Source organism: Pinus tabuliformis, chromosome 7, assembly GCF_031772625.1.
Source record: "Pinus tabuliformis cultivar Carrire ecotype Pingquan chromosome 7, CPIR1, whole genome shotgun sequence".
Classification (NCBI taxonomy): domain Eukaryota; kingdom Viridiplantae; phylum Streptophyta; class Pinopsida; order Pinales; family Pinaceae; genus Pinus; species Pinus tabuliformis.
Genome location: NC_142293.1, coordinates 1,874,143,514 through 1,874,156,941, shown reverse-complemented (window position 1 = coordinate 1,874,156,941; position 13,428 = coordinate 1,874,143,514). Strand labels below are relative to the sequence as shown.

The following is a 13,428-nucleotide window of genomic DNA, read 5'->3' as shown; positions in this document are numbered from 1 at the left end:
GAAGGGGAGAAAAATACAAAATTCTTTCACAGGTCTACTATTCAAAGAAGAATGCATAATAACATCGCTTTCATTAATAATTGGCATGGGGAGAGACTGGAAGTGCATGAAGAAGTGGAACAGGAATTCAAAGAGCATTTTAAGGACATTCTATGGGAGCCTCCGGGTAGCAGGAATCAGGCCATTAGATCAATTACGCAACATATTCCTAAAATTATTACGGCGGACCACAACAAAATGCTTCTCCAGCCTATCTTGATGCAGGAAGTGGAGGATGCTATGGCTCAACTCAAGGATGGAAAAGCGCCTGGTCCCGATGGCTTTACAACCAATTTCTATCATGCTTTCTGGGAGCTTATCAAAACAGAGGTCTGGGAGATAGTGGAAGAATCGCGATCGATGCATTGGATCCTTCCCTCCCTCAACACGACCTTCATAGCACTAATACCTAAAGTGGAAGAATCCAATACTCCTGACAAATACAGGCCCATCGCACTTTGCAATGTCATCTACAAACTCATATCTAAAGTCCTAGCGAACAGGCTCAAACCTCTGCTCCCTCTCCTCATTTTTCCAAAGCAGACAAGCTATGTAGAAGGGAGACAGATCATGGACGGGATCATTCTCTCAAATGAAGTGATCCACTCACTCAAGATACTAAAAAAGCTAGGTATGCTTCTCAAGTTAGACCTCTCGAAAGCTTTTGATAAACTCAGCTGGAGCTATATAAATTAGATGTTTTTAGCATTTGGCTTCAGTGCCACTTGGACGCATTGGATAATGAATCTTATCTCCTCCCCTTGTTTCTCCATACTCCTTAATGGTTCTCCTTCCACGCCCTTTCGCCCTTCCCGGGGAATACGACAAGGCGACTCTCTTTCCCCGTTCCTCTTTGTTATTATGGCCGAAGGCCTAAGTCACCTTCTTCATTCTGATATTTCTTCACACACCTTAAAGGGAATTTCTCTTCATGGTCTACCTCCCATCTCCCACCAACAGTTTGTCGATGACAATATGATTTTCAACCATCCTTCTGTTCAAGAGGCCTCTACCTTCAAGTCCTTGCTTAATCTCTTCTCAGAAGCTTCTGGCACCACCATCAATGCTTCCAAATCCCAACTCTTCTTCTTCCACACGCCCACTCTTACTCAGAGAAATATAGCCAGGATTATGGGCTTCCCGATAGCTAAGCTTCCTTCGAAATATCTAGGAGCTCCCCTGCTAGACTCAGCTATCAAACATGCTTCCTGGAGATCCCTCCTTGACCGGTTAGAAATCAGGCTCTCCTCCTGGACCTACCGCTCGCTCAACATTGCCAGCCGGCTCGTCCTTATCAAATCCATTCTCCAAGCCATGCCTCTGTATTTATTTTCTATATTGGCAGCTCCTAAATGGGTACTTAAAAATATTCGCAATCTTCAATGAAACTTTCTTTAGGGTTCTTCAGGACTCAATAGAAAATGGGCTCTTGTCAAATGGATTGAGGTCTGTCTTACGAAATCAGCTGGTGGGCTAGGTCTGAGGAATCCCCTACACAACAATCACACCATGGGAGCCCATATCTGGTGGCACTGGATATCCAAACCACACATTCCTTGGGCTCGACTCTGGCAGGCCAAATATGCGCCAGGCAGTCAACAGGAAGATCTCATCCGCATTAGCACAACCACCCCTGGCTCGTTGATCTGGAATGCTGCTAAGCAACATAGTGCCTTTATTCAAGTGCACAGCTTTTGGGAAATCCATTCGGGTACTATAGCTAGATTTTGGGAGGACTCCTGGCAACAACTTCCCAAACTAGCCTCACTCTTCCACAAACCCAAGTGGCAAGCTTCTATGCAGCATACTGATCAAATCCATGTCCATCAGTTTTGGTAGCAACAATCCCCTCAAGGTTTTCAACTTTGGAAATCAGCTAGCACCTGGCAGGCTAATTGGTAGGAGGAAACATATGAAGAGATCGATCAAGAGACCAAACTCAGGAAAAGCAAATACTCTGATCAAAAGGACAAAGTGCGATGGGGATACACGCCCAAAGGTATGTTTACTACCAAGGAAGCATACCAACTTCTCTATCAATCCACACAGATAACAAAGGATCAGCTTTGGGATCAGGTTTGGCAGCCATGCATCTGGCCTAAGATCTCTACCTTCCTTTGGCTTCTAAGCAAACAACGAATCTTCACTTGGGATAATCTACAAAAGCGAGGATTTACTAGGCCTTCCAGATGTCCTAATTGCAATCTTAACACAGAGACCATCCTACATCTCTTGGATACTTTCCCATTAGCAACACAACTTTGGGAAAGAACAGAACAGTGCAACAGAAGAATGGGCAGACGTGCGGGAGATATTATAAACACTATCAGAAACTAGCCTCGACATCCTTTCCAAAGCCTTCTTCTCAATTCCATTTGGATCCTCTTATCGGGCTTTGTCTACTAGATTATCTGGAAGGAGAGAAATAAAAGGATCTTCAACAATATCAGTAAACCCCTTGATACCCTATGGCTACTTCTCAAACAAAACCTTCAAGAAACTCTAGCTCTAAGACACTGGCAAGACTCGGATTTGCCAGCCTCACCCCAGGAATGCCTAATTTTGAAAAATTGGAACTTGGACCTCACTTCTTTAGCTCAAGTCAAGCCCAGCTCCTCCATTCATGCTGACTCTCCCCACTCCTGGTCTCCCCCTGCCTCCCTTTCCTACAAACTGAACTTTGATGGGGCTACTAAGGGAAATCCTGGGCTGACTGGCTATGGGGGTATTTTCATAAACGATTCTGGCTCAGCACTGTACATATATCATGGATCGCTTGGAAAAGATACCAACAATGCCGCCGAACTTGAAGGCATATGGAAAGGCAATTGTATAGTAGAAATGGAAAACTTTTTCCCTCTAGAGGTAGAAGGGGATTCTCAAATTTTAATAGAAGCAACTACTCGGATTCACTCAAGAACCCCAGCAGCAAAGATTGCATCAAGCTGGTGGCTTCTAAGCAGATTGGAACAAGTTGAAGAATGGCTCAGGGCAGCCCGAAGAATAACCTTCAAGCACATTTGGCGTACAACTAATAAGGTAGCAGATAGACTGGCTAACCAAGGCATCAATCAGTAGCTCCCATTCTTCTCTGGTCCAATAAGCGATTCCAATGATGCACAACTCAAACAAGACTGCACTCTTCTAGTGCAACAAGATATATCTCTCCTGGATGCGGGTGTGTAACGTGACAAGTTGTACGAGTGCGACTTGGTGGGCTGGCCCGTGGCTTACTACCACCGCCATCCGGCCTCATGTGAAGCTAGATTTAATATCTTCAGCGAAAAAAATCAATGCGGCATTAATGTCGTTCTCTCCCCCTCTCCAGTCTACAATTTCTTTAGGTATGGCGCCCCTCTTAAATTACACTCTCACTCTTCCCCTGAGCTCTTGTCATTCTAATACTGGCGCAGCGCTTCGCTCTCAAGCCAGTTCAGGGTATCGTTTTACTCTAGATTGCTGTGATGAGGTATCGCTCGGCTTCCACACTTCTCATACCCTGTTTGCAACTACAGCGGTCGCTCCTCCTTTGTTTTTCCTGCTACTCCCAGTTTAGCTCTTCTGGCTCATTTCAACATGCCTAGATTGCACTCGAGAATGAGCTGCAGAAGAGGAAGTTCTCGAGGCCGCGTAACCCGCCAGCCCTCCTCCACTACCTCAGACTCCTCGACTGAAGCCTCAGACTTCTGCACTGATAGCTATCCAGTTACCAGGCATGGACATGGTAGGGGTCAAGGGTAACAAAATATAGCAGAGCGCTCTCAGCATTCCCATTCTCACACTGCTTGTTTTCGGTTCCCCTGCACTCTCTGTAATTCCTCCTTCATAGCCTCTGTCACCATCGAGCTTCGGGAGGATTCTTTTGGTTCGGTTGCTGCCACACCAGGGGTGTCTCAGGAGATGGGGGTGGAGGACAATCATGGGACTTCTCAAATTGACAAGGCGCAGACTAAGGATCCTGGTGGCTCAGCCGGTCCAAGCGTCCCCACTGGCGGAGGTTCTTCAGGTAAAGAAGGCCATCCCTCCGAGGAAGAAGACCCCTACAAATATGGGTGTCGCATTGTTGAAGAGGCGCCTACCACCTCTCATGAAGCCTAATCAGGTCTACGCTTCTTGGTTTTTGTTTCTTTGTTGTTCGAAGCTGCTCAATTCCCTTATGGTTAATAGTCATCACATGATTTACAGTTCTTAGGCTCAGATTTTTATTCCAATGTCAAATGGTCGGTTTCCCCTGCGAGGGCGGCATTCTCCTGACTGTGTCATTGGGTCTCAGTTTCAGTTTAAGCTGTTCTTTGGGTCAGTCTCCAGTTTTGAAAGGGCAACACATAACTGTTTATTTGTTCGGGCTCAGTTAACTTGTCCTGGTCTAAATATTCCTCTGGTCAGTCTTCAGCTTCAGTCTAGGCATTTTCTGTTTCACGGAAGATCTACTAGTCAGTATTTAACAAGTCTTTTTGGTCAGTGATCAAGCGAGGTATTGTGAGAATGCCGCCTTTATGGGCTAGACGTTTCGAGGCCACTACCTCTTTGTAATTATAACTTTTTGTATCAATATAGGAGTAGACAAATTCAGAGAAAAAAAAAGATACAAGGTTGTTGCCCCAATCCTGATTAGCTTACTACCTTGTTTGTAATTATAACAACTTATGTTGTACAAAACCTTGGGCTCTGATTAGTTTGCTACTTTTGTCTAATCTTTCATTTTGAATTTTCTATTTATATGTTGCATATTTCTTTATTTCAATTGTAATTATTGTAGTTAATGTATATACAACTATTTTAATTGCTACTCTGTTTTTCTACACTTGATAAAAATCCAAAAAATTCATAAAATACATAAAATAATCCCACACCCCTTCATATACGAGCTAGCGTCTCATTATCTCGTTGTGAGAACAATATTCGAGGTAGTTGATTTGTTAATCTTATAATAACATCAACATCTTTTTTGGCGACCATACTAGTGAACGATTCGTTCCCTCAATCTTTTGAAATCTCATTACTTCCATGACAATTCAGTCTCCAGAACAACCTAACCTTGGCTTTTGGATCCATGATCAAACTAACATTGTTCATTCTCTGCTTGATTTTATTTTGAAAAATTCACTTTCCAATGAATAATGTGCTAGGAATTGGGCCATTATTTCCTGAGACATTGAGTTAGAGGAAAGAAGATTAGCTCTACAAACACGAGTAAGACAATATCCCAATCATTTTTAATTTGATATGTTTAATTCATGACAATACAATCAAATATACAACCTAGTCTTATCCCTCGATTAAATGATTAAAGAAACATTTCCAGTTCCTTGATCGATTATATATTTAATAACACACTTACTATCTGGGAACTAAATCATGATTTTGCTTGGAAAACAAATTTTCGCCAAAATCCAACCATTTTTTCTTTCAAAAAAATCCAACCCTTAGGTTGTTTAAATACTTTTTTGATGGTGGAAGTTGATTCAGCACCATCAAAAACCCTCGGGCACCCAAAAGCATGAAGCTTGACAACTTTAACCTAGATTTCCCCAAAATTTTGCTGGATTTTAATCAAAATCTTGCTGAAATTTGCACTATTTTTCAAGTAAAATTGTGGCCTAGTTAGACTACTCTATTTGTTATTATTAAGGATTTCAAGTTTGTGGCTTCTTCACTATTAATATTTTATTGGGGCAACTTCATCTTAACTTTTTTTGTGATTTTGTTGCCTATCATCTTAACTTTTTTTTTCTTTTTTTTTGTTATTTTCCCTTTAAAATGATTTTAATATCTTTTATATTTTTTAAGAAAATATGATAATATATTTTAACAATTTTATTAATATGATTTAAAATATATTAATTAAATTCAAATAATTTAAATATAAATTTAAATTCACTCTGAAAAATAAATAGATAAATATATATATTAAATCAATTTTTTTTATTTTTTTAAAATAATTATTTTTTTATTTTTTTTAATAGTTTTATTATTATTAATATATCATATTAAGTATCATTTTTCCTTTCTTTACTATGTTAATCTTTAAAAAACACATATCTTATATAAATAATATAATTTTTTTATTTAATATTTAAAATAAAATTATTATAACCTTTATTCCCAATAAAATATATTTTTTACCATTTACGTTTATTCTTTAAAATATTGGGATATAATATAATATTGAATTAAAGAATGTAATACATGTGAAATGTTGTATGTGGGATAGTTATGTTGACAAAGACATTGAATTAAAAGCGAAGTTGATGTTAATTAATCATATAATCACTCAACAACTCAAATCAACATCACCAACAAAAAATGAGCAGAAGTATCGTATCCGTGTATATGATTATGATTATTCCATAGAGTTTAGATTTAGTGAGTAATTTAATTTAATATTCTACGTTAAATTTAAATATTTAAAAATAATATTAATGTTTATTTAACTTTGTTATTCAATTATAAAGGAGTTGTCTACTAAGGCAGAGGAATTGCTCAGACGACCAAAAGTGGCCGGAATCCGGGCAAAAAAATTTCAAAAAATCTTGTAGAGGCAGTGTTTGAATCTTGTTTTTGATGGTGGAAATAGACTCAACACTATCAAAAAATCTAGGACACCTCTAAAATTTTGAAGTTTAACAACTATAACTTAGATTTACAAAAATCTTTGCCGGATTTTCTCTAAATATACCCATAATTTCCATAACTTTCTGGGCAATTCCTCTTGCTAGTTAGAGTACGCGAATTATAAATCCTGAAAAATTGTTGTCGTCGAAACTCAATCTTTGTTAGGAAATAAGTTTTAAAATTTTGAATAACAGTGAGACTTGATGTGTTTCTTTTGATTCGTATAAACGTGGGTGTGTATTTTAAGTGATTGTGATAACCAGAGATACAACGAGAGATCACAACGTGGCAGTTTTGGCAAACTGCATCCTCTGTCAAACGCTGATTGGAAATGAAAGATGGAGAAATCGATTTGGGAAATTGGAAGACAGAGCTCTGAGTGTATTGACTTGACTTGAATGAGGCCAGGAGGCCCCTGGGCCTAAAAATTGACTTGAAGGGTGAAGAACCTATGAAGAAGTTTCTTCCTAATAAAAAAATCACAGTAAAAAAAATTGTAAGTGGATTTGGGAAATCGGAAGACAATTACAGAGCTCTGAGTGTATTGACTTGACTTGAGTGAGGACAGAGGCCCTGGGCCAAAAAATTGGCTTGAATGGGCAGAGGGGTGAAGAACCTACCAAAAAGTTTCTTCGTAATAAAAAAATCACAGTAAAAAAATTGTAGTAGTATTCAGAAAATTTAAGGTCCTCCCAAACCTGAGCTCTCCGTCTGCTTCGTACTCGCCATCTCTTTTACTTTTCATCTGCTCTGCAAATTCAAACACACAACAAAGATTTTTCATTGTCGTAGAATCGAGTTCCTTTTTATTTACAATTTCAATTTATTTATTTATTACTTAATTCAAATTTCAATTGCGCGCCCATAGATCTCTACCGTCCAAATTCTACTTCTAATCGACGGCTGACCTTGTGATCCTCATCTCCTGTCACACGGATCAGGACAACCTGCACTTTCTATCAATAAATGTAAAAAGAACGGTAGTCGACGGGATGGAGACGAACGCCGGTAGAGGGACGGAGTAGTCGACCAACACATCAGTCGGAAAAGAGCCGCCACTCCCTGATCTTTGCCATACTATGTATGACCATCATCCATGTGAACCAGCAATCATAGAGGCATTAAATGCCTTATGGCAGGCTGGTTATCTCTTGCCCAAATTCTTCACCTTTATGGATGGTTGCAGAAAGACCAAAATAGATTCCCATTGGATTAAAGAGATGCTGAATTGGGACATCTATACACACCCTGAGGCAGAACAGTTTGGTCTCAGTCACACAGTTGAGGAAAAAATTAGGCTATCTTAAGAATGGAAGAATTATATGGAAAAGACTAATTCTTGGATTTGCTTTTATGCCTGGAAAATAAAAGTGTAGTCAGAAAATGTGTTGATGACTGACACAACATCCTCCTCATCAGCCAAACTTTCCTGGTCTACTTTAGATGGTAATAGAGTTGAAACACCATCTACATTCGCTCCATACAAAGGTATCATCCTAGGAGAAAATCAAAATACTGCGAAGGCCATTCCTTTAGTTCTCAAGGATGACAATGCATTGGATATAGATGGAAGAATACAGAAAGCCAACAAACAAATCAACTGGACAAATACTGCAATTAAGGGTCTGGAAATTAGTTCTGCAAAATTTGTTGGAATAAAAGAATAGTTTGATACTGTTCAAGTCTCTCTGAATGATGTAAATAAGTGTCTTAATGATGTACAATATTCATCTTCTGTTGTTAGATCTTATGTTAAAGAATAATTGGATAAGATTGAAGAAGTAGAAGAGAAAATGGTAGTTCATATTGATACTACTAAGGGATTATTGACAAATCTAACAGAAAAAATTGACCAGATAAACTTGTCAAAAATAGATAAACCAGTCCCTACCTTTTTCTTATATAAAAGAAATGTACAGATACAAAATCCTATCAAGCCTGTTGACAGATTCCCCCATTTATTTCTAAAAGAAGTAGCTCAGTCCTCCTCAGATAAATTTGAATCTACAGAATGAGTTTCCATTACTTCTTTGTTCAAGGAAGAAAAGGAAGAAAAAGAATTAGAATCTCAGATTCTGTACAATCCATCCCTCTCCTTGATCCAAAACAATTACAAGTTGAAGCCAAGAGGCTTAAAACCAAATACCTTCATTTGGGATGTATCAGAATCAGCATAAATCCTCTGACCCACCAAGGCCTAAATACCTTTGTGTTAGCTACTATCAGAGACTTGACCCACAACAAATACACTGATTCATTAATAGGAGGAATAGTTGCACCTTTGTCTAATGGCCCAGTCTATTTTGACTGTTACCCAAACTTTTCTATTTTTGTCTTCGATGAAACCATTGACCAAATATTATAGCTGCAAATCCAGACAACTGGATTTGACATGCACAGAAAAAGACATAACATTGCTATATAGACAAGAGGTTGTTTTCGGCATACAAACACTCTATATCCTGCTGTCCTCCACACACCCAGTAAAGACTCAAAGTCTAGTGTTGTTGGTTTAACTAATTCCAAAAATCAAAATATTGAACACTAGACCATTCGATGGGAATATCTCACCTTCCCTGAACACTGGGTTGTATCAAACCCCAAGCCTCCTGCTTTAAAAAAGATAACCTCTGTAGACATCCAGGAGAACTAGTCCTCTGCTATCTTATCTTTTCCCAGAAGATCAAATATAGATCGCAGACGAATAGAACAAACATGCAAAAGTTCATCAGCATATCGATATCCAAGCATTGTAGATACCACTTGCTCCAGTTCCGTTCTAAATTCATGTCGTCTCATCTCATGTCGTGTCCTGAATGCCACTCATCTATAAATCTGAGTCTTCTTGCTGAGTCTGTCATACATGAGAACCACCATCCTCGAACCGATGAAGCACCTCCTCCCACCTCTGTAAATCCCTGTCCAAATCCAAAATGTTCATACATCCCATTTCCCCATGAGTCTGACCATGTTCTCATGATGCACGAATTGCCTTCTTTGGAAAATGAAGATCCAAGGCTGACAGAAATGTTCAACAAAACGAGGCCAGGCAACATGCCCAGATATGGCCTAGGATACTTTGAACAAATGAATGATCTTATTCCACAGTCAAGATTTCTCTCACTACCAGTTGACTGCAAGAAGCCTTCTGTGCCTGAAATGCACAAATTATTCACCTTGATGGACGGTTGCAGAAAGACCAAAATAGATTACCATTGGATTTAAGAGATGTTGAATTGGGACATATATACACAACTTGAGGCAGAACAATTTGGTCTCAGTCACACAGTTGAGGAAAAAATCAGGTTATCCCAAGAATGGAAGAATTATATGGAAAAGACTAATTCTTGGATTTCCTTTTATGTCTGGAAAAGAAAAGTGCAGTTAGAAAATGTGTTGATGACTGACACAACATCCTCCTCTTCAGCCAAACATTCCTGGTCTACTTTAGATGGTAATAGAGTTGAAACACCATCTACATTCCCTCCATCCCTCCATACAAAGGTATCATCCTAGGAGAAAATCAAAATACTGCGAAGGGCATTCCTTTAGTTCTCAAGGATGACAGTGCATTGGGTATAGATGGAAGATACAGAAAGCTAGCGAACAACTCAACTGGACAAATACTGCAATTAAGGGTCTAGAAATGAGTTATGCAAAATCTGTTCAAATAAAAGAATAGTTTGATATTGTTCAAGTCTCTCTGAATGATGTAAATAAGTGTCTTAATGATGTACAATATTCATCTTATGTTTTTAGATCTTATGTTAAAGAATCGGTGGATAAGATTTAAGAAGTAGAAGAGAAAATGGTAGATCATATTGATACTACTAAGGGATTATTGACAGATCTAACAGAAAAAGTTGACAAGATAAACTTGTCAAAAATAGATAAACCAATCCCTACCTCTTTCTTATATAAAAGAAATGTACAGATGCAAAATCCTATCAACCCTGTTGACAGATTCCCCCATTTATTTCCAAAAGAAGTAGCTCAGTCCTCCTCAGATAAATCTGAAGCTACAGAACGAGTTTCCATTACTTCTGTTTTCAAGGAAGAAAATGAAGAAAAAGAATCAGAATCTCAGATTCTTCCCATCTATGAACCACTAGAGAGTCGGTTCAATAAATATTGAACTCCGGACCTAGATGGAAAAGGAAAACTTCCAAATACATACACATTATTCCCTGATTCACATAGGGAATGGAATATAGATGACCTCAGTGTTGGTCAAATTAGACAGATGATTGACATGATGTTTACAGAAAACAAATTAATGTGTCTCAGAGGAAACAATGAAATTGAAGCCTCCAAAACTATCATACAATGTTTCACTGGAACACTTCTTAGATGGTGGGAAACGGAATCATCTCCAGCACTGCAGAAAAAGATGGATAGCGAATTGCTTAAAGATGAAGCTGGGGATATTATTCATAATCCAGATGGGACTACTCAGAGTAACATGATTGGAGCTCTGACTTCAATGATCTTAGAGCACTGGTGTGGCTCTGAGATAGAGATTGCTGATAAACATGAGGTTATTCTAATGAACCTCAAATGTAATAAAATGTCACAGTTCGAAGACTTTCGCCGAGATTGGATGCAGAGAACATATGAGGTGGAAGATTTAAAAAATATGTTGTGGAAATAGGTATATCTTGCAGTCTTGCCTTCTAGATTTGTTGATTATATCAGACTGCAAGAAATATTTCAATTGCCATTTGAATCATATACCTGGGGAGAGATTTATTCTCTCATTACAAAAGCATTGGTCAGTCTGTGTACCAGTTCTAAGGTAAATAGATCCTTAGAAAAATTGTCAAGGCTTCCAGATAGTAAATCTATCTGTAGTAAATATGGTCTAACCATTGATGATCCTTTGGTTAAAATAAGGAAAGCCAAAAAGCGCACCAAGAAAGAATATAAATAGATTGCCAAATATCACAAAGGAAAAATACATGCCTCAGGTAGACACACGGCCTTTGCAAGGCCTAGAAAGGGATACTACAGGTATATCCCTAGAACACACTACTACAAGCCTTCTGATATACATTTACATACCTCCAAATAGGAGAAATTGAAAAAGCTTACTTGTTGGCTTTGTGGTAAGACTGGACATACTTCCAATAAATGTCCATTGGGAGAAGAGTCAAAGAAAAATAGAGGTAAGAAATCTCAACCTCTGTACGGATAGGGCAAAGCTGTCAAAACAGAGAACCAATTTTAGTGCCTAAAATGTGGGTCAAGAAGCCATACAACGGATCGTTGCCCTAATGTGGTGATCAGAGAACAAATTCAGCAACAACAACTAGAAAAATAATCTATTGACTCATTTAGCTCCTCTTCTGAGTCCTCATCTGTAGAAGAATTAAACACTCACATGCAGCCTTGTGATTGTTCAGATTCAGAAAACTGTAAATGTCGATTTTGTTCTGATTCTGATTATGAATATTACACTGAATCCTCCATTAAAGAAACAGATACAACACCACAAAAAGAAAAAGTGTTGATGGCACAAACAGAGGAATAAGAGATGAAAATTCTTTCATAGATTCACGCCATGGAAGAAGGTGACATGAAGAATAGACTCACTAAAGAATTTCTTTATCAGTTGCATTCTTCAAGTTCTTCCAAATGAATTGCTAAAAAGCCTTTGTCTGTAGACGCCTCCTTTGAGCGAAATACTCGATCCTTCCAAAGACATCAACTGCAGGATAAGGTTCGCTCACTCACCTTGGGGGAGATAAGTAGAGAGATACATAATCTCAAAACTGAAATCTCTGTTTTAAAGTCTAAAGTAGCAGAAATGGAAAAGGGTAAGCAGCCCACTGTTACAGATGCCTATGAATGGGATGTTTCACCCACCTTCAAAGAGCCAAAAGTAGAAATCATTGAAGGAAAGAAAGATCCTATTATAGGATTCAGAGAGATGCGGATTTTGGCTATTGAATATCAGCAGCACCATGTATAGGTAAACATTTGCATACAAGGTGAAATGTATTCATTAACTGCACTACTTGATTCTGGTGCAGATGTAAATATATTGAATACAAAAGTCATTCCAGCAAAATACTGGATCTCTGCAGACAAAAAAGTAATTGGTCTAGGAAACAAAACACTCAGGTATGAAGTACTCAAAGCTTCTATTTGTTTTGACCAACATTATATAAAGCTAAAGTTTGCAGTTGCAGATATACCAATAGACTGTATTCTAGGGAATATTTTCTTGGCAGCAGTAGAACCCCATGGTTCAATAAGTTTGAAGGAAAACAGAGCTGACTATTTTATTATTGTTCCAACCTCTAAAGGGAATTAAAAAAGAATTGAGATGCCTTACATCTCAAACCCGAGAATTTCCACCATGGTCCAGACAATCAAGGCACTGGATAAAGTAGAATATCCCAATGCTTTCTGGCACAGGAAGCAGTACACAGTTGAACTTCCCTATAAGGAAGAATACACTGGGAGGCCCTGCAAAAGCAGAGAAATCTCAATGAATAGAGAATACAGAGAACTGTGTGAGAAAGAAATTAAGCAGTTATTGGACAGAAAGTTAATCAGAGAATCAGATAGTCCATGGAACTACTGTGGATTTTATGTAAACAAAAGGTCTGAATAAATCAGGGGTATACGAAGTCTTGTGATAAATTATAAGCCTCTGAACTTCGTTCTTGCTGATGATACATATCCTATCCCTCACAAAGGAGACCTCATAGGAAGGATAGCTGGAGCAAAAATATTTTCAAAGTTTGATTTAAAATCAGGTTTTTGGCA

The 13,428-nt window shown here is 38.4% G+C and overlaps 1 protein-coding gene across 1 annotated transcript; it reads left to right on the top strand.

Moving 5' to 3' along the window:
• The first annotated feature begins 900 nt into the window (after positions 1-900).
• Positions 901-1,425, top strand: LOC149255957 (uncharacterized). The gene has a single exon (XM_089455165.1). The coding sequence runs from the start codon at positions 901-903 to the stop codon at positions 1,423-1,425; it is 525 nt and encodes a 174-aa protein (XP_089311291.1).
• Positions 1,426-13,428: the final 12,003 nt, after the last annotated feature.

Coding starts and splice junctions, on each gene's coding strand:
- LOC149255957 (XM_089455165.1), top strand. CDS start 901: ATGGCCGAAGGCCTAAGTCACCTTCTTCATTCTGATATTTCTTCACAC.